The 22,676-nt window shown below is 38.7% G+C and overlaps 1 protein-coding gene across 3 annotated transcripts in view; it reads right to left on the bottom strand.

Annotated features, from left to right (window-relative positions):
- The window catches only part of PEX5L (peroxisomal biogenesis factor 5 like), a 104,805-nt gene extending 82,359 nt beyond the window's left edge, over positions 1-22,446 (bottom strand). For all 3 annotated transcript variants that reach the window (XM_071566961.1, XM_071566962.1, XM_071566963.1), the window contains exon 1: positions 21,939-22,446. In XM_071566961.1, the coding sequence (XP_071423062.1) occupies positions 21,939-21,959 (21 nt within the window). In that variant the 5' untranslated portion in view covers positions 21,960-22,446. The remainder of the gene's footprint in view (positions 1-21,938) is intronic.
- Between the last annotated feature and the right edge of the window lie 230 nt (positions 22,447-22,676).

Here is a 22,676-nt window from a genome sequence, read left to right as displayed (position 1 = left end):
AGCAAAAAATATGGGTATGAAATATTTACTGTTTATTTACTAACCCTGTGGTCCGTATGGAATAATTTCCATCATGACACAAAAGTTTGTGTTCAAGAGAGAGGGGTTAAATAGAAACTGTTAGAATCCATACATGCAGAGCAAGAATTTTTACAATTCTTTTGGAGATGATATTCTGGTGTTTGGTGGCAGTTTTGCATTAATATCATCTAGCTCCTTTAATTTTATTTATCTCATTATGTATATAAAAGTACACATATAAATAAAAGGTTGCTTCGCCAAAAGGCACTTAGAATTTTAGCCTCAGTGATTACCTCTAGTGAAGAGACAGCTATTGATTTTCTGAGGACAAGAGTACTCTTATTATGTAGAGGTTACAATCCTACAAATTTTGATAATATGATAAAATATTTTTTTCTTTATAAGTCTGGTAGGGAGTCACAATGGAATTTTTTTTGGCAGTCTCTTTCTGTGACCTTCCAAAGGATTCTGTTTAATCTGTGTTTCTCTGCCTGAAGTATTAGTTATACAAGTTGCCTATTTAGAAAATTTCAATTCTTTATTTCTTGTATATACAAATGATCCTGACTTCATGTTAAAACAGATTTTGATTGATTTCTATAGTTCATTCTTAAATCTGCCATTGGAGATTTGTAGTCATATTGTTAAAAGCCACCTTTTCTAAGTAAATTTGGCTACAGAGTGATGTTCCAATGTATACTGCTTGGAAAAAGGTTCCTCATAATCTTACACAAATAGCTTTGTTTCCCACAAGGCTCACATTATCTTCTGCAGTAATTTGGCCATAAATGCTCGTTTCACAGGAGAACTTCTTTTTTAAAAATACATTTCATATTTTAGATAAAGTGAGAAGTCATTCAAGATACTTGAACTTCAGGTTGCTGTATTGATAAAATATTTAGGGATTTATTTGAAGGCATTACAGAACAAGCACAGCCACTGCAGTGTGAACTGCAGCAGTTGTGGCCTTGCCCACTCACTGCCATAAGCTCAGATGTGCAGATTGATGCCAACCACCAGAAAGTTCCCACAATCTCAGACTGACAAAAACAGTTTACTGCTCAATGTTTATGTCCTTTAAAATTGTTTTGTCTTACTTCTGGCATCTGCCCATTCTATTTTTTCTTTAGTGCTTAGAGCATAAAATTTACAGGATCCACAGTTTCAAGGGAAAAGATAAAAGATTGTGTCTCATGGCATGGTGTTCCAGCTATTTTGTTGGAGCCATTGGAAATTTGTTGTTTCTTTCCACTGTGCTGTCACTGTTTGATGTATTGGTAAGTCTCAGGCACCGAATTAACTTCACCTCATAGTCACTCCATACAGAAAGTACTTTAGACACTAGTTTTAGTGGGAGGTGATGAAGTGCAACAGAAGGGGAGTAAAAGTATTTAAGAAAGCATGTACCATTACTCAATAAAGTTAATTTTTCTTTTAAAATAATGGCTGTGGCTTGTTAGCCTGCACACAGCCATGTCAGTGAGCTCTGACTGAGTTACATGGGGCAGTGAGGCAGAATCCCACAAGTCTGACATATGGAGGATCACAAGTGTCTCACATCCTGTCTGGGTTATTGATGTATCCTGTTCAGTTTCTGTGAAAACCCTTCAGATAACTTGGTATGTTGGACTGTCAAAATGCTATTTAAATAATACTAACAGATGGCATTTAGGAGACAGGCTTCCCTTAAGCAGGATCTCTGGCACTCAGTATTGTTAAAGATTTTAATTATTTTATCTTTTAGTAATTCAATTTCCAGTATTTCTCACTGTAATTTCACCTCTAATTGTAATAAAATAAGCTTTTTTAAAAAAGAGGTATCTTTCCCTGGGAATTTCCAGCTAATAACTGTCACTGTTTTGCACATGGAACCAGAGCTGCAGTTCCCAGCTGGAACTGGTGACAGGGCACGACAGGGTGACATCCAGCCCGTGCTCAGTGGGACATATTAGGAAGAGCTGCCAAAGGAAAAGCTCAGGCATTAAGGAGCAGCTCTGTCAGCTTCCAAACAATGGATCAACAGGCATAGAAGAAACAACATGTCTTGGCAAGTACTTAGAGGACCCAGTGAATTTTAACTCCGATAAATGTGACATGGATGCTCCATCCCAGTGAATCCAGTTTTCCCTGCCAGTGAACTTCCCTTCCAGTCTGTGGCTCTGCTGCTGGTGCTCCCAGCTGAGGGGATCCAAGTGCATTTGCTCACACACAGCGAGCAGAATGATGTGTCTTGATTAAGGCTCATTTGAGCGCCTTTGGTTTGAGTAAATATAGCTGCAAGGCAAAGGTGCAGGCACATAATCTTGTTGGTGAATTATTATCAACTTTTGCTGCTGAATAAATGCAAATGAAGTACTTGTGAGAAAAAAAAATTGGTCAAAATGTTAGAAATTCAAGGTAAGGCACTGTTTTAGCTAAGTAGGGCTGACAACATCCAGGCAGAGATTCATTGCACTACCTGAGGTCTGCTGAGACTGTTCTAAATAAAACAAATAGCTTTGCTTCATAAAGAAGTGGATTCCCTACATAGGGATTTTTTTTGCCTTTATATAGCCATGAGGGAATAAAAAAAACATCCCTGGAGTCCTAATCCAGCATTAAAAAATATATGGTAGGTGTATTTTCATTTAAATTAATGATATTGAATAATTTCTGTGAAAGGAAATAAATATCATACTGTCCAAAATATGTAAGTTTCTATAATGTAATATTTTCTGTCTGACTAGTCTGGTTAAATATTCAAGGATTTAGTAACATATTTTTCAGGGAAGGTCACTCCATTTCTCTTTTACTTGTACACAAAACATTTCCAAATCAGTGCACTTAATTTTGTTATTAGTTGCACAGAAATTACTACGATTTCTGTTAATAAATGAGAAGAGAATTATACAAGAAATTGGTGTCTTCATGAACTTAACAGGACAGAAATGTATCCAGTGAAAACAACTGGAAAACATGAAACAGTGTTGTTCAGTGCTGGGCTTGGTTATCATAAATGATAAGCACTGGGGATGGATGGTATTCTATGCAACATTTCTCCTTTCCACTTAATAGGGAAACAAGAGGTTTGTAGTGGAGTCAGTGCACTTGCTATTCTGACCTGTGCTTGCAACCCTGATTTACCAGCACAATGCATTTTCTCCTTTCAGATTTCCTCTGGTCTTTTCTTGGCTTCTAACACTCTTGCAGAGAGGATTGTTGTCTTCAACTGTAGTCTGCTCAGTGTCTTTAAATATTGATTATTCTTCTTCCCAAACCAGGACACATGCTAACCTATTTCTTTCACTGACAAGTACAAACTTCTTTGTCTTTTGCTTTCATTCTTAGTATGGGTAAAAATGGTTCTTCCATGTTTTGCAACTGGTTGAATAATCCTATTAGCTTTCCATGTATAAGAAAGAGAGGAGTTTCTTATCTGTAGCCTTGTCCAGGTTACTGTTAGTGAGAATTGTTTTCAGGCTTAGAGACTGTCATTCCCTGTTGTGTAAATTGGACTCTGAAAATTCTCATTTCCAGGAACTTTTTGAGGAAATGCTAGAATAGATGTTTAAACTGCCTCAGAGTAGGTAGACTGCATTTTGCTTATTATAATATAAAGCTACACACTCCTGACATATACATGTGAATAGATCTTAAATTTGCTCTACAAAACGCCATTCCTGTTTTGTGACCCAACTCTTTTCTAAAAGTTGATCATAATTCTCTCCCATTAGAGTAGAGTTGAAATCCTGGTTCCTCCAAAGGCAATGGAAACTTTTATACTGTAAGATAACTTTGTGCCATTTATAGCAAGAGGCTGCTGCTGCCTTGAGGGTTTTTCCTCCAACTCCTCCAACTGCCACTTTTGTCCACTGTAAGTGAGCTGAAATTTGGCACTGGGAAAAAAAAAAAGACATTTTTAACTGATTCTTTCTTGTGCTTATTTACACAGGTCCTGAATTAGCTGCACTATCCACACTTATAAATATCATTTCAAGCCTTTCCTTATAATGAAAAGCTTTGAACAATCTGAAGAATCACTACTGGAGTATATGCTGTTCTCATTCAAACTGTGATCTTGAAGATCAATTGTGTCAAGTGTGTGAAGTCCATCAGACTGCATGATGTTACAGTTCATATGACACAACAATAAATGGATCCTTCTACCCTCAAAATCTTATTAGAACACATTTTTTTTGTAACTGCAAGTTTAGTTCAAATGTCAAAAACATTTGCTAGTTTTGCTATTAGTTGTGCATCTCAGTGTATGTTTATTTATCATTTTGTCATTGGTACAATGTTGTAGTTCAATGAGAGCTTCTGCCTGGTTTTGTCTCTAGCTATTCATGAAACATTTGCATATAGGTAAAAACTTAAAATTGTTGAAATTTCTGTATAATCAGCTTAATTTTTCATGTTACCAGGAGGCTGAGGTTCTAGAGTAACTAGTATTTCCCCATTTCCCTTACAGCTGTTGTTAAATTGGATTAGAATTTAATTTGGAACTCTTTTGTGTTTTTTCCTTTGGGATCAACCATGTGGAAAATCATAAAATAAAATACCTTGCTTGCAGCAATGAAGTAACTTTTAATAAAACAGAAAATATTGAAGCAACTTTACTAAGTGACTAAAGTTGTTTAAATGAATTACAAATGATACTTAAATGAAATTTTAGTGTCTGTCTAGACTTACTGAAAAAGAACATGTCAAGTGAAGGTCTACCATTCAGCAGAGTAGAGCAGAGTACCACTCTAATCAAAGAACAGTCAATTCATTCACTCTTCTATATGTCAAATGATTGACTTGAAAAGAAATCGCTCAATAAGGATGAATGGTATGAAAAGGAAAATACTAAGCAATGATTTTTATTTATTTTTGTAACAAGCAGAAGTTTCCAGTGAGAGAAATATGTGATTGCTCTGGAGAATAAACCACAAGTAAACAGGAAGTGGTGAGTGAGGGCTGGTTTATGGCACCCTTACTCCAAGAAAAATCTTACTCCATTAGCAGCACCATTAAATCCAGCAGTGTTACTCTTACAAAAAGCTCATATTACATTCTTATAATTTGTCGCAATCTGACGGTACAGGAATGTAGCTTATAAGACAGCAATGAAATGTTTCCCCGTGGCGCTGCTCTGCACATTCATAATACATCTGAAATACCTTTCTTTTTTTTTTTTTAGGTCTGTATCTATTCTTGGCTATGAGGTTTTGATACAGAATTCACACAACATCCTGCATCCCTGATGTTTTGCACGGTTTTGTTCCTACTGCTCCCCACCCATAACCATCTGTGGGGACAATTTCTTTACATAGATCCAAGCACTGATGTGGTCAAAAGGTTAATACGTTGCAGGGAAGGAGGAAAGGGTTCCCAAAAGGTTATGAGCCTCCCTAAGGACTTCATAGCGGCCATAATATCTGTGTTCCTCTTAGATGGTAGTATTTGGCAGTACACTTGTATGCTTAAATTATTAGAGATGCAAGTTTACATTCTGCTAGTTTGCTCCCAAAGCCTCGCTGTCCTGAAGCAATCTACTGCTCACTGACAGAAGATCCAGATTTCACTGCTCAGCCTCTAAGTGTCTGGAAATGACCCTCTTTTCTCAAAGGTGGGAAATCACTCTGATTCCTGCACCTTACAGTCTCTGCTGCAAGCTGCCTGTTTCTGACTCCCTTTTGCATTTAGTCTCTTTACCACAGAACACAAAATCCTCTCAACATTTCATCCCCCAAACTTACCTTGCAGTATTTTGGTAGCATGATATTATCTCACACTGGACTTTCTTCCCTGGAGCCTGGCATCAGAGTCCAAGCAAGGTCATTAATCTAAGGCAGAGTGGTGGTCTCATGCTCGCCTTTGCCTCGCTCGGTCCCGCTCCCGTTCTCGTGTGCTCCGCAGCCTCCGCCCGGGAGCAGAGCTCAGGATCGCTAATGGTCAGGAGTGCACGGCTCCAGCACTGCTGTGTCAGTATCAGGAAGCTTTTACTGTGCCTGGGTTCCTGTCAGTGCTACTAATTCAATCACTTACATATGCAATAAATTCACATGAAAAATTAACAAATACCTAGCCAGCAGCACTGCTGTCTGGTCATTCTTTTTTTTCCCCTAAAAAAACCCTGGGTAGCTTTCTCTTAAAATGATTGTGTTTAATGGTTTCTGGATGTTTTCAGCATGTTCTGTATTTCAGCCCTTTGTGAAAAAAAAATTCTTTTATTCCTAAATAACTGCTCTATACTATTCCATGACACAATGTTATTTAGCTGTTCTTTCTCATAGGTAATTATATATTAATAACATATATATTTCTAGTATCTTCCATCAGATTCTCTTCTAATTACATCTGTATCATCCCTCTACAGATGTCAGGGTGGGGTGTAGCTCAGCAGCTTGCAGTGATCTATTCCACTCAACTCAAGATTTATTTGATTTTAGTCTATTTTCCATCTCTAAGTTCCACTACAGATAATTTTTGGTATCATTAGTAGTAATAGCTCTAAAGGCAGCCCAGCATAATGAAGAAAATAACTCAGGACTCCCTTCTCTTCCTAAACAAGAATCCTTAGGGAACTCAGATGCAAGTATCATGTCTTTCCTTATTAACTCTTTTGAGAGATTGGTGATCTCCCTGGAGAGCTGCTCTGGGGTTCTACAAGCAGTAGCCTACAGCTCACATAGTCCAATGAAACAAAGAATTGCGTTCAAAATTGAGAACTACTTAAGGCAAAAGCTATGGCCTTTAGGGGCAGGTTTTGTTGACACTGTCATTCCTAACACAGCCTGCAAAGAGGGTAGAAGTGAATGTGTACATCCTGCTCTGCCCATGGGGCAGCTGAGATTTATACTAGTTGCTAAAGCAGCTGGTGATAACAGTGATATCTATGATGCCTGTGGCATATTCCTTCTCCTGGAGAAGTGCTTCAACAGCTGGGGCCATGTGTCTCATTGCTGCTCAACTGGCTGGGCCCCTCTCACAGCTGCTTTTTGACACTGTAATAAACCAAGAATCATATGGAAAAGGATGTGCTCCAGGTAATATAAAGGCATTAATCTTAAATTCCTTTGTTCACAGAAATGTTTCACCTGAACGTAGTTAGAAGACTAAAATATCTTAATTATCTTGAAAATGCCTCTTTCTGAGGCCTTTAAATCTTTCATCACGTATCAGGCTTCGAAAAGTTATCCCATGATGACCTTCAAAGTTTCCAGCTGTTGTGTGTGCTAATTACTGTGTTAAGATCCCTTCCATGCTCCAAGTAGTGTGCTCTATTGTTTCTACCAGTACCCTTCTGTATGGGCTTTTTATCAAAGTTTTCAAACTGGTTCTACTGCTTTGAGTGAACTCTTTTGCTTCATAGCTTTTCACAACTGAAAAGTTTTACCCTGAAAAGCGACTTTGAAAATGTATCAGTACAGTAGTTGGTATTTTTGCATCCAGTTGCTGATTACCACTCTGCTCCTTGTCCTCTTCTAATTATCATATTATGTGTTATTAGACTTAGAAAGCCACTCTGGAAACAAATAACTTTGCTTCAGGAAAAATGCTAGGTGTACTACATTGTTCTTTTTCTGCATTATATACAAAAAATGAAGACATCAGAATAATCTTTCACTGTAAACAACATTAATAAGAAAAGTTTCAACCAAGGCAAGCAATCTTGGCTTGTTCCTAAAGACTGTATCATTTCCTACTGGGATCCAGTGCAGCAAACTGACTTGAGGAAATCAAGAGTGGTTTCACTATTCCATTTAATCCATTTAATTTATTATAAATTTTTAGTATACAGCAGTTATGCATTAATGCATTCAATGACTTGCATTACAGTTGATTAGCCAGACATCATTAGACTGGGACACCGTGATGTAAAAAAATGTGTTGTAATCTCACAGAACCAGTGGATAAAAACACAGGTTGTTCCTGTGCTTTCTGCTAAAACATGTTCAACCAGCTCCTCTCCTGAAACTCTGACCCCCTGCTCAGGTTCTGAGCCTGGTTCAGAATGAGATTTTCCTCCTCCTCCCCGTCTGTGGTTGGGGGTTCAATTTTTCCATACTGCTCCCCCGTGTCAGTGCTGTGAGCTGCTACTGGGCAGGTCAATCCCAACTGGGCTTTACTTAAGAGTTCCTTTATTGGTTTTAGTTTTCCTTAACAATTTATGGTTCTCTGTTATTGTAGTAATCATCTGATTCTCTTCTCTTCTCTGAATAATTGTTCTGTCCATGTCTTATCAGCAATATCCCAGAAGGAAGAGTTAAATTTACTTGTCCATTTTCCATGTTTTGAATAGAAATCTCTTGTATTTGGGATTACATCACTGGTATGTATCTTCCAACTCCTCTACCAATTCAGTTATGTGGAGGCCACTGAATTCTGTTGCATGCTGTTGCACCATAACTTCTGTGTGAAATCTGGCAAAAAGCTTGGATTCAAATCTAAAAGCTATTTTTAAGATTACTTTATATTTTTGTAAGAATAAAAAGTTGGCTGAGGAATTAAAAATGAAAATCTCCATGACTGCATGAACATGTGTTTCTATATGTTTTAACACATCCGGATAGCACCCTGTGAAGATGGAAGTGCTTTTATTCTTGTATTACTGATGGTGAACAGAGGCACATAAACAATAAGTGCCTTGTACAAGTTCCTATAGAAAATCTGTGGCAATGGCAAAGTGGGAACTTAACCTCAGATCCCTCTGTTGTTCTGCCATAACCATTGGAGGTTGCTCATGGATCCAGAAAGTTGTGGGACAGAACAAATGGAGAGTAAAGAGTTACAAATGCCCAAAGCAAAATTTAGTCTATTTCTATATCAGCTGGTTCCCTGTATTCACAGAATGAAGATATCCCTTTCAAGACTACATGGAGGCATGGAATAGTGATTCTTACTGTGAAAGATTCTTAACAAAATCCTAATTGCACTGAACTTAATGGTATCCTTATGACTGTTTTCACTGGAACCAGGCCTTCAAGATTCCATTGGATGGGGAGTAGATGAACATAGAATAGCATCTTCATAAATGAATCTTGCAGTACGTGAGTACATGTTGCCATGGTCCAGTGCCAGGATTTAAGTTTTAATAAGAAGGTGATGTAGGACAGAAATCTGTAACAGATTTCCTCTGGAAATTATGCTTCTCATATTTCAGAAATTAATTTGTGGCCATAAACAAAAATTCTGATTGACAGCCCAAAACCAAAGCAGGAAAGAAACAAATGGTAACCAGATATACTGAATAAATGCTTTTCCTATTAATTAGTGAGAACCTGTAAAGTCAGAGCAGAATTAAGTGTAATGTCTGTAATACATTTATTTTTCCTTTATGAAAATGATTTAATTGAGGAGAAACAAATGACAAGTGTAGTTGAACCCTTAAGCAGTAATTCGGTTGCTTTTCAAGTCCTGTCAGCTATAAAGAATAAAAAAACCTCATGAAAAAATTTGAGCACATAATTGTCTCTGACTAGTAAACTTAGAGGATTCTGTGAAGCATTAGCAGGTCTTTGATATTTAATTGTCAGCTGAAGTGGAATGACAGTCCAGTCATCATCTCAATGCTTTCAAAATACAACATAATCCAGAATGGGTTATATAAATGTCAGTGAAAAAATGAACAGTGCTAAGTTTTCACTTGTAGATGAATGTAAATTCTTCTTTTGCACTCCTTGCAGACTGCTGTCCAAACAAATGTGCAGTCGAAGCACAAGTTGAGACTTTCTTGTCTCCTGAAATGCTAGGTGGAATTTTAACTTTTAGAGCTGTTGATTTAGCAAGAAGGACCAGAAATCAAAGACAGCCTGTTGGTAGTGCTCTAGTGAAAGCACCTTGCAGGCATCAAACTCATCATAGTTGAAAAATAATGTTGACTGTTTATTGTGTACTAGTATAAGCCAAGAAATCTATTTCCTCGTGAATAGAGCTGTAGAAAAATCAGTAAAAACCTTACTATTCCTGTGTTTTCTATTTGCAATTCTTCAGCCAACTGCAGTTGTCCATGGGCACACTGTACACATATTTTAGCCATTTGACAACTTTGGTTTGCTATATGTGGTCTCTGTAGTCTCTGTCTATTCTGTCTGGTTGGTCACTTCTGTAACATCTACTCTAATTCTGCAAATGACACACAGGATGGAATGTGAGCACACTTGTTTGTGTGCAAGAAGGAATAGCAAATTCTCTTATTTGTAAATTCACTTCAAATTGCTTTGCTTGGTGCTTAGCAAATCCACAGAATGTATATGCAACAACCTGAGTATATGGATTTTTTTCTGTGATGATTAATGAGTCTTAGTCAATTACTTGGAATTTGATTGGATATTTTATTTCTGATATTTGTCAGTGACTACTTGAGAAAAAGGCAGTGAAATTTGGTTACTCTTAGACAACTATAAAACACTCTGGAAATAATTTTTTGTGTACTGGCAGGAAAAAGTATGCAATTCATCAAGCCATCACCCTGTTTCTCCGCACAGTAAATTTAGTGATGTGCTTTTCCATATCTTTGTCTAGCCAATATCCAGTGATCTCACCTATTTGGAAACTCTTCCCTTGTGTGACTCCTGTAATTCTGAAATCTGAGTAGCAGAGTGATGCTCAGTAAACTGCAGTGCAGCAACTGCCAGCAACCAAGAGCTGCAAGGCTTTAAGGATGTATCAAACTGTGATGGAGTGTTCCTGGACATCTGTCTGCCTGATATGTTGTAGGATGAAAATCACAGCTGCCATGATCTGAGATGGGACAGGAACCCCAGCAATCAGATCCTGAAGTAGTTTCATGAGCCCGAATCAACCTAGAAGTCTCTTACTAAAAGGAATGTAGGACTGACTCTAAGATGTGGTTTAGTGATCCCTTCAAAGAAAACACTCTAAAGTGAGTCCAGTAGTTTTTTTCCTGACTGGGACTGCAAAACAGAGAACCAAGTTCTCTTATTTAAGACCACAGGCTCTAAACAATAATTGTTGCATTTATTTTTGGAGCTCAGGAGAGAAAAGTGAGCTGGTGGTATTCTGGAGAAAGAGCTGTGTCCTGGCTCTTCTGAGGGCAGGGAAAATACTCCTCCTAGTTCTGATGGATTCTAGTTTAGATTCTAATGCACACACAATTTCACTATTATTGAAATAAATTTAAGCCTACTGTTCTACAGTGTTAACACAGCTGGTGATTTCAAACCCTCAGTGCCTGCTTGCAGGAACATGAATACAAGATGGTGAAAAGCTTCAATGTTTCTAGCATGAACCTTTGAGTTTAGCTGCATGGGGGAAATGCATTTCCTCTGATTATTAAGGTTTTATATGAAGCAAAACTATGAGTTCAGCTGAGTGGGAGACTTGATAAGGAAGCTGGCAGAGAGAGTATTCAAACTGTAGAGCTCAGCTCTACGAGTACTCAAAATGATGTTTTGGATGAGGCAAAGTGAGACTAATTTGTCAGTGCCTGTGTGGTTCCCTTAGCAGGAGGCTACTGAAGCTGTGAAGACAGTCAAGCCCTCCACAGCCATAATAGGAAGACTTTTGACTTCTTGAAATTTTTTGGTCTTTCTGAACAAGAGTCAGGGTTTGTTTCTGCTGAAGTCAGAGAAATTTGAGAAGACCTCTGAAAGGCTTTCTGAAGATGACTTCAGAGAGGTGACTGAGAGGGGACATCCTTAATTTGTATAATTATTTGAAGGGTGGGTGTTGAGGATGGTGCCAGGCAATAGAACAAGAAGCAAGGGGCAAAAACTGATGGACAGGAAGTACCAGCTGAACATGAGGAAGAAATTCTTTACTGTACAGTGACCACGCACTAGAACTGGTTGGCCAGAGAGAGTGTGGAGTCTCCTCACTGGAAATATCCCAGCACCATCTGGATGCAATCCTGTTCCACATACTCTGGGATGACCCTGCCAGAGCAGGGAGGTTGGACCAGGTGACCCATTGTGGTCCCTTCCCCTTTGACCCATTGTGTGATTCTGTGAAGACAAGGAGAGTGTCATTGTTGGGTTATTGAGGTTCAATCTGCTGGTCCCATAGGCAGCATGTCCTACCAAATCTCTCAGAAATTGATCATGTTTCATCTTTAAAGTAATTAGGTTTTTTGCCTCCACTATTCCAGTTGGAAGGCTATTGGAAGTCTTGATTGCTGTAATGATCAGAAACCTTCTTCTAATTTCCAACCTAAATTTATTCACAGCCAGTTAATATCCATTTGTTCCTGTGCCAGTTTTGTCCTTAGCTAATTTAGGGTTTTCCATATCTGGTGTTTATCTCCCTGATGCATTTACATGCTGTGATTATGGTCCTGCTGAGCTGTCATTTTGCTCAACAAAATAAGCCAAAATCTTTTGGTCTGTTCTCTTAAGAAACACTTCTCCTTCATCATCCTTCTTTGGACCTGTTTTCATGCCTCTCTTCTGTACAAGATTCTCAACTGAAAATTTGCTATTGGCATTAACACCTGGCATTGATATTTTCCTGACTATTCTGGAAAAAAACTTTTCTAAAACTGGAACTGCATCTATCTTTTTTTATGGATATATCATATTGACAACTTAGAGCCATCTTGTGTTTGCTAGTCTTTCTTCTTAATAATGTCTAAATGATAGTCCATGGCTTAGGGTAGACATTTTTTGTTATTGATGATGAACAGTATATTGTGCTGTTAAATTTAATGGTATTTGTATTGTTGAAGTACAGACAGTTCTCTCTGTACAGTGACCCAAAACTGAGCAGTACTGGTGATGTTTCCCAATATTAACGATGTTTCCCAGCACTGAGTAATCAACCAGTGCAGTCACCATCTTCCTGTTTCTGGTACATTTATGTGTGAAACATCAACAAAGACCTTCCCTATTAACCTTTCCTCAGTCTGACAGTCCTTCCTTTAATGCTCTATTTTTCATTTCCCCATGTATGAGTTTCTTGCCCTTTTTACAGATTTACTACTCTTCTTTACTTCCTTCAGCTTCAATAATAACTTCTTTTGTGGCACCATAACAAATGCTTACCAAAGATCATATAGATCAAGGCAGTTACACCTCCCTTGCCTAAAACCCAAGTCACAATAACAGAAGATGCTGTCAAGTTACCCTGGCATTATCTTCTCTTGATAAATGCAAATAGCATTTTTTCAATTTTTTTGTGTGTCTGTGTTTGTCTAATTTTCCCTAAAGTCTGTTCCCTAAAGCCTTGAAGGTTATGGATGTCTGTTTGGGTATCTGGACTGCTAGTTGTTGTACTGTTTTTCTCACATTGTCTTAAATCTGGATATATTTGTTCTGTTCAGATTCGTAACGAGACTATAACATATTTTCTACCAAGTCTTAAATTTAATATACCAGTTGCATCAGCAGTTTGGGCTGGAGACTCTATGGAGCTCCTCTGCATGAGCTTTTGCTTCACACATTTGTAAAATTTGCAGAATTCATACTCTTGTAACCATTTTGGGTTTGCACCATAAATTAGGTTATTCACAATAAAATGCCACTTGGAGTATGTTTTGCTTCTCCTCCCCCTTCTTCATCACATAACTGAAAAACTTTCAATGGTTGTTTTAACATATTTTAAAGATCCAAATAAGCTTTATTTTAGGCAACTTGTACTTTTTCCTTCTGCCTTTGAGGAACACTATTTCCATTCCCTGTGTGTTCCTGGCACAGCCTTAACCATTGAAAATATTAGTTCTGAAGCTTCTTACAAAATTTTCCTCACATTCTTGGGATCCAGGTTCCTAATATGACCAACACTTTTGGCTTTCTGTCTTTCCTAAACAGCACATAAACTTTTATTGTGAGTGCTGCAGGGATAACTGTTCTTTCACTATTTCCATTGATCATCAAGCTGTTTTCTAATAATTCAGATTTCTTTGTTTTATTGCACAGGTTCAGGCAATTCTGTAAATCCCTTCCAGTTGTACACACCTTGCCACATTGTGTACACTACCTGGATTGGATACAGTGGTAATATTAACAATGTTTTTTACTGTTCAGAACAAACCCACCACTTTTCCTTTCCTAGTTTCCATTCTCTTGCGTTGTTTTTCTGTGTTGTACATCATCATTTTCCTCTTTTCTTTTATCTAATGCTCTTCCTTGTATTCCTTTTCCAAAGCTTTCTTAAAATTGTCCTGATTCTTTAGCAGTGTCAGATAACAAATAGCAAATAATGAAAGATCTCCTCTACATCTGAAGCCTGCACCTGGAAAATTACATTCCTTGTTAAACTTCCATGAATGACAGCAGAAATAACCTGTCACTTTGATGAGACACATGTCAAACTCTCCTTTTTATTTCATTTATTGCTACTGTGACATTTCTGTTGTTACTCCTATGACAAGAGTGTCCAAGGCCATAGCGAAGACAAGGGTCATCCTTCTTCTTAACATAAATAATACGCATCCATTTTTCTGTATAAAATACCAAATGCAGACCTTTTTAACAATACTTCCTATTAGGATTTTTAAAGGTTCTGACAGATTCCTATCATATCAAAATGTGATGTTTACTCTCAGTTTTACATAATACTCAAAAAAGCTTTTATTTATTTTAGTCTTTGCTTATTCCTCTAATATTGGCAAAACTGACTTTAGTTAACTCTGTGAACTTAAACTCTAGTATTCAGTGCTACTTATTGAGAAACATATCCCTGTATTTCAGGGTAGGCCTAAAAGGTCAAGTATTACCTTTCAATTGATTTTTAATGAATGTTGAATAAGAGTTCCTTAACCTTTTTATTGATATATCTACTAGTTAGAAAATGTTGAATTTGAATGTTTAAAATGCATCTTGTGACAGCTCTCCAGCCCTTATCCAGAACATGTGTATTCCCTGCTTGACACTGTAGCTTTCAACCTGACTGGTGACAGGGGAAAATAGAAATTAAGGTGCAAAAGGCTTGGAAGCAAATTATTGGGGTTTTTACATCAGTGTAATTTCCATTTACATTCAGTCATGTAAAGGTAAGTTACAGCTGGCTCTAATGTTGGTAAGCCAAATTTAAACTTTGTTTCTTCAGCTTTTGAAAACTATGGAATGCTATAAATCCAAACGATTGATATTAAACGCATAGAAAAATAATTCTGAAGGTCTCATTTCTAAATGTCAGGGATAAGAGTATTTGAATTTCTTTTATGTATTTCATAACAGAACACAAAGTCTTCATGTAATCAAGAAAGACTGTCTGAATTCATTACAAAGTAATTTCCTTATAACATATGCTTTTGCTGTTGCTCTAAATGCATAGTTGTTATTTTGTATGTTTATTTAAAAGTGCAGCTCAAAGGTGGTGGTAAATTGTATTAAATTCAGTATCCATGTTAGGACAAGGGGTGTTTTAAGGAAATGACAGGAAATTAACAGTCAAAATTACCAGAAGACAATAGACTGCTTTAAGACATGTGAACATGAAGTAGTAGAGTGTTCCATATTTTATGGAGAAAGTCAGAGACTGTAGTGTGGCTCTTTTTCTCTAGGGATTGCCAAAATAGATAAGCATGTGAGAAAAGTGAGTTCATGGACATAGGTCTACCTTGCAAACATTGCAGTGACTGTAGGCAAAAAAATCTGGCTGCTTCCCTTTTTGTGGTGTTCCCTACTCCAGACACAGCATGTGAGCAGGAGCTCTGCTGGTAACAGAGCCCTTCACCCTCACCTGGCTTCTTTCTACTTGTGCCAGTGAACTTCACTGTGGGGCATCTTTGCCTTGTGACCAAGGGCTGCTGTGAAGGACCTCAGGCCCTGTTGTAGGTACCAGTCTGGACCTGGTTGAGCTTGGCTGCCCTACTTTTGGCAGCAGAAATGAAACCACAGTCCAGCTGTGGCAGGGGGCAAAATGTTTCATGAAAGCCTTCAAAGGTGAATAAGGAGGAAAAAATGAACGAACAGGACTGAGAGAAGCAACAGTGGCAAATCCATGTCCATATTGTGATAGGCAAGGCTTACATCTACTATGCCAACCTGATGGAAGTTTAATACAAAATGTTTGGGAGGAACTGCAGTAATGCTGAGACATCCAAATTCCGGGGAAAGCACATTCATGGGCTAATGTTAAACTTTGGGTTGTGTTTTCTACTCCTGGGCATAGGTAATCTAATGAGATGTGGAGTTTTTGCCATTCAGTATAAAAGGTTTCTGTTACTTGATATTTTAGAATTTACTTTATTTATATGCAAATAAACCGCTGGAAGTAAAACTCATGTACCAATGACTCAGAATTTCAAAAGCCTGAGAGGAAAACAATGAAATATTAGACTGTTCATAACAATCCTAACCTGGTGGAAGAATTTGCTGAATATGGTCTTTATGATCTGTAGGCATTTTGCTAGTAATGCTACTGGACAATTATGAAATTGTGTAACTACAGAAAGTGACCTCCCAGTTTACATGACATGACACCTGATTTGGAAGACAAGTACATCTTTCAGTTTTGCAGGATCAGATATTTCTGAAATATATATTAACTTTTTCTTTTTTACAGTTTCTGGATAATCGTCTTGCTTAGAAACAAGATTATTACAAATTATAAATTATTCTACAGCTGAGTTTATGAGACTACATTTCCTAAAAGGAACTCTAAATTTCTCTATGTATTTACCTTATTTTTCCCATTATTTCATGCACCTTGTTCTGTTTGGACAATTCCTCCTGATTTAGCTTGTGAACTTTATGCAAACTTTTTGTTCTCCTTTTTTGCATAGACAATTGTGAAAACCGTGGTACATTAAAAAGAACACCCATCATGATTCTTGAATAAACAGTGCATCTTTGGTGAAAACTATAAACTGGCTTTAGACTAACATTTATATAAATATATGTCAGTGCTAGGGACTGCTGTTTTTCAATGTTTTGAGTTAATTTAATTCCAGAATAGAGGGGTGGATCCTTAGTAAGAGTTCTTCTTAATTTACATCCAGTAAAATTATACCATGTGCCAAGAATTTCTAAGCCTTTGCAAAATTTCCTGCTAGCTCTTGTAGAAGTGCCTAACAGCTTCAAGGAACACTTCTCTCCACCAGCATCACAAATGCTCACAACTTGTGCAGTTTCGGAATGCGCCTTCGCCAAATGCTGTGTATCACTTACTCCCTTTGAATGAACTTCTTTCTATGAAGTGAGCTTATTATTTTCAGCTTTTTTTTTTCATTTATAAGCAGTTCATAATCTGCTGTTCAAAACTTGTAAAGGTGCAGTGAACTAAATGGGAAATATCAAGACAAAATGAAAAACACCACCATAAACACTGCCCTACTGTTGTGAGTACTTTTAGAAGAGTTGTAATAATAAAAAAGTATCAGTTTATCATAAAGGAACTTTTGCTAGGCTAGGAGTTATGGTTCATTGACATTACCAGGGATCAGTTAGCATTCCAGCTACATGCCAGATTTTTAGAATTTTGTATCTTGAAGTTATTAAGCTTATGTTGAATTTAACAGCTGAGCAAAGATTCAGTTTATCTTGTGTGTATTTTTGTGAGCTGTTTTATCAATGTAAAAATGCATAATTTTTTTTTAATTCATAACTGATTAATAGCTTGAGGTTTATTTAATTTTGGTAGCAGTATAACCAACAATATTACAGTATTTTTAATAGGTTACCAAGTAAGCCGAAATGGGACTTGCATCTGCACTTAGTCTTGAGGCTGTTCTGCTTCCCTTTTCCCAGTAACTTAGCTATGTCTTAAGTATTAAGAAATCAGTGCAAAAATGCTTTTTATAAAATATTTAGCAACATTTTTCAGGCCCACTAAAACATGTGAAGCCCTTGAGGTTTCATCCTGCAAGAATTTCCATGTGTACATGGTTATTTTTCTGTAGACCCACTACGATCATAGGTAGTGTTTGAACTGAAATATTCCTGAAATGTGAGTGATTAATATGGGTTATTTAATGTAAATATGAAATGCCAGTGATAGAATGTTAAATATCTTTGATAATAAAAAGCTCAACACAAGAATTAAGAGTATGAAGTTGCTTGCCTATGCAATTAAAAGTTTAGGAGACAAACTATCTGATCTGGAACTTGGCCAAAGCATCGTGACTAACGAGCCTGTTCTTGTGAAAAAGTGCCAGAGGAACCCTGATGGCCATGTGTGGTCAAGATTTCTGCTTTGTCTAAATTAAGCCATCTTGAAACATAACACTGCCATATATAAAATCCCATGCCAACATTTGGCAAAGCACTTCTGTTCAAGCACTTGTGCTGGGGAAAGCTGACTATATGCAGCATCAAGGCAAACAGTTTTGAAGGCATTTATTTTGAATTTCATAGGAAGCCAAATGCCGCTGAAAATCCCATTCTATGATTGTAAGTTACCCTCCACCCATTTATAGAACTCTCATAAAAGTCAATGGGAGGGACCGGTACAGGTATATAATATACTGTAAAAGCTTTAAAACATCTTGATGTTGATTGTTAAAATGACAGGCATTTAGAGCAGTGATTGTGGGTTCAACTCAGCTTATGTTCTGCTTCCATCTGGTCTGCTACTCTTTTGTTGAAGAAGATGGAAAACAGCACACAGTGGATTGCACGCTTTGTCCCAAGAGAGAAATACTCTCTCTTTCACCTTGTACAGTTTAGCATTTAGACCTGGTTCTTTTGCCTTATCTGTGAATCCCAGGGTGTGCTCCTGTATCCATCAGGTTTCATCCTGTCAGAGCCTACATTTACTGAATTAAACAGGACTTCTTACATAACTGAAGTTGTATGTTTGCAGACAAACAATCCATGCATCTCATCTGAAATTCTCTCTCATGCAAAAGCCTCACCTTGGAGGCTCAGGCTTCAGGAGGGAGCTCGTGCCTTGGGACTGATGTCAGTCCCTGCTCTGCTCCAGACAGTTACTGTGTGAACAGAACTGGTTGGTAAACACAGCTAAATCAGATGCTTAAGCTTATTATGATGGTGAAATAGCTTTGAAACAGCTCCCATGGCACTGCACTCCATCTTATCTCTGTTGTGGTGCTGACCCTGTGGAGGAGCTTCACCTTTTTTCTTGTATTTAACATGAAACATGAGGTGCACAAGTAACATGAAAGCTAATCCTACAGAAAGGTACCTGGAGACGTAAAGACATGACAGACCTGCTTTTTAGATTTTTTAACTGTCTGGCATTTGAGCCTTGGACCTCTCTAGTATTTCTGTGTTCTGAGGCTTCATTTGTTAAACAGTAAGAGGGAAATGTAAACATATGTCTTTGGAATAAACAAAGTGACTTTCTGGGATTCATACACCCCCCAACAAATCGAATCTGTACTATAAACTAAAAATTAACAAGAGATAAACACATTACAACCTGTTGTAGTAAAGTACTTTAGGCGCTGGCCTTCAGCAGTGCTTAAATGCAAAGTATGATTTATGTACACTTGCAGAATTTATTGAGCTTAGTCAGAAATTCCACACCAAATCTGATAATGCTTGATGTCTCTCCAAGACAGATAAATTCCCAATCTCTGTAATTATGCTTATTACTTTGTTACAGTTGTTAATGTTCTCACCTTTCAGAAGTATTCCAAGAATTAGCTGAGTTAAAGCAGGTTATTAGTAAAACATGGGCTCTGTAAATATCTTTTAAAGTAATTGAATTATGAAATTATTTCTGCAGATTTTACTTTTGCATCTGAGAACAAAACACCAGAAAAAGGGAAATGATGATTGGCAGATCCTGCATTTGATCACTATACCTTTCAAGAGTGTAGGATCAGGCATTATATAATGGCAAATCATTTGGCATTTGGATGTATAAAGTTAGATGCTTAAGTATCCAGGCAGGGTCAAGCTAAACATTCCAGTTTCTCTCAAAGAACTGTAAGTTCTGTAAGTATTCAGTGCTTTAAAAATGAGGTTATTTTTGTTTAGGAGTCCAGCTACTGCCTTATGTGTCTGATTTGATCTACCCAAATTTGGATGGTTTTGTTGTTCACCTCTTTCTGGATTGGCTGGTAATTTCAAGTAGTTTTCCCTAAATGAGTAGAAGTCTTACAAGAAATCTTAGGTAGTGGGAAACGGCCTATAACGCTCAGAATGTGCCTACCCATTTATTAGTGTGTGGTTTGATACTGTATTTGTATGGTAACTTCGATAGTTTATGTTCCGACATGGTTTAATAAACATTACGGTACATCATTTCAATGCAAAGAAATTAGCTCTTTATTGTCTTTATCTGACTCACTTGAAGGCTCTAATTAAAGGTACACTAAACATAAAAATCTCTCCTAAGGCTTTAGGCTTTTGAGGAGTTATCTGAAGAACATTAATGCTTCCTGTTAGGACACAGATAATTCAAAAAGTTTCTGTGATGAACTCAATGGGTTGTTAATTTTAACAATGACACAAGTATTCAAATAGGAATAGTATTTTTAGTTCAGCAAATCTTTTAAGAGAATTTGATTAGAATTTGATAATATTTGGGCACAAAAATCAAAATATTTTGAATATAGTTACATTAGTCACAACACATTTGCACGTTTTGACCTTATTTTCCTATTCCAATTTTGATTTAAAGATTTTAATGACTCAGAAAATTTAAAGTGCTGCCAGACACCTCAAGATTCCATTAGATTTCCTTTTAAAAAGTGTTGTAATCTATAACTCATAGCAAAAAACTTCTGCTTTATTAAGGATGTAAATACCTATTTGGCAAGGCCCAACTCAGTATCAGTTATAGGATTGGATTTGTGTTTTAACCTTATTTTCAGAAATAAATGGTAATATGTATGCTCCCTACATTGATTGCATTTCTTGTTAAAACCTGTTTGGTCTCCTATTACAAGCAGTATTATGACACATTATTTATCACTGTTGCGATCAGATAACACAAAGGTGAAAGAGTAACTGGTGTACTTCAGTTCTGGAAAGCAGCAATGAATCAGAGTCCTTGCTTAACTCACGGATATGGCACAAAATCCTGTGTCTGACAGACTGAAGTTTAATGTCCCCAGTGATCATTCAGCAGATACTTAAATGCTGTGCACAATCACACCAAACAAAAGTGGTCAGCTTGCACTTGGTAAAGCTGCAGATTCTCTAAACAGCCTTAGTACAAACAACACCACATGCAAGGTTGGTGCCACTGTATGCGATAAAAGCATTTGATTGTTCCTAGCAGTGAACACAAAGCCAGACTGGATCCAAAGCAAAGAAATGAATTTGGGAGATCAGTGTAAACCTTTACTCCACTTTGGCACTTCCTCCTTCCAAACAGGCTTGGCTTTCCAAGGAAGAGCCATGTGAAGGAGAGCGGGAGTCAAGGTTAAAGCCATCACATCCAAGGCAGTTGTATGTTTTTATCAGGGAGAGGCGTATTCTGTCAGTAGATCAATAGGCTCATGAGACAAGATTTCTGCCTAAAATGTTGAAGTCTCGTAGCCATGTGTTTGAATTAATTCTACAAAGTCATCCTGGGGCTTAGCAAAATCAATCCTCATCCCATGTTGGGAGGGAAGAATACAAATCCATCACCTTTAAACACAACACACTGTGCAAATCGACGGGTTTAGTGTGGTGTGAAACCTTTGCAGATTTTGCAAAGCAAGTGCTCTGTCATTTTCCCCTTATTGTTTGCCCTTCACTTGACATACAGAAAGAGATGCATCAAGAGGATGGCAGGAGACATGTGTCACTTAAAGCATGCCAAAACAATGTTTGCCCTGGAATACTCCCTTGAACTGTTTGAACAAGCAGGCATCATACATGAAAAAATTCACACAGAACTTCACCTGGTTACAAAGTTGACAGAACCCCTTTGCCATCCTCCCCCTTGAGCAGCGCCAGCCCCAGGCAAGCTGCTCCCCCTGGCCCTGAGCTGGAGTGCCACGGTCACACTGCACCAGGTCACTTGTTGCACAGTGCCAGGGTGGCATCTCCCCTCCGCGCAGCCCACTGAAACTTCACAGAGCCGCAAGTCAGCCGAGCCCGTTCCGAGGCTCCCCCTCTCCATCCATCCTGCTCGGAGCCGCTTACCTGCATGTGTCCCTGGTACATTCTGCTCTGGCTGCTTCAGCTGCCCCTCAGGCCGACAGGTTGGGTGTGCGCCGGAGTTGGGGCACTTCTGGGCGCTCGACTACAAGAAAGAAAAAAAAGGGGAAAAAAAAAAGGAAAAAAAAAAGCCTAACCCTGAAAGAGCTATTTTTGGCCAAAGCTCAGTTTGTCCTGGCAGCTCCTGTACTGATTTCAATAACCCAGAGCCGCTTGCTGCGCTCCGCTGCCCTCCGCGCCTCTCTCCCCGTGTTTCCCGCTTGGATGCGGAGCTGCGAACTGCTCGGGAGCTGTTCCTCGCGGGGTGCTGGAGGGGCGGGCGGACCTGGGCGCACCCGGGCGCACCCGGGCGGCTGCGGGGCCGGAGCGCCGCGGGGCGGTGCGGGGCTGCCGCTGCTGCCGGGCCTCGCCCGTCGCCCTCTCCGCTCCGCTCCGCGCCTCGTCCCGCTGCAGCCGCCCCGGCCTGGCGGCCCCGGCCCGGCCGCCCTCCCCCGCCTCCCGCCGGGAGCCCCGGCCTCCTTCCCTCCCTCCCTCCCCCCTTCCCTCCTCCCTCCTTCCTTCTCTCCTCCCTTCTCCCCTCCCTCCTTCCTTTGCTCCCTCCCTCCCTCCGCAGAGCAGCATCCAGGGAACGAGCGGAGCTCCGCGGCCACCGGGCGGAGCCCGCCGGGGTCCCGGGGAGCGGCGAAGCCCCGGCGCCACCGGCGGCTCCCACTGCAGACATTA

Source organism: Pithys albifrons, chromosome 11 (assembly GCF_047495875.1).
Source record: "Pithys albifrons albifrons isolate INPA30051 chromosome 11, PitAlb_v1, whole genome shotgun sequence".
Classification (NCBI taxonomy): domain Eukaryota; kingdom Metazoa; phylum Chordata; class Aves; order Passeriformes; family Thamnophilidae; genus Pithys; species Pithys albifrons.
Note: the sequence above shows the minus strand (reverse complement) of the source record. Positions and strands in the feature narration are given on the sequence as shown.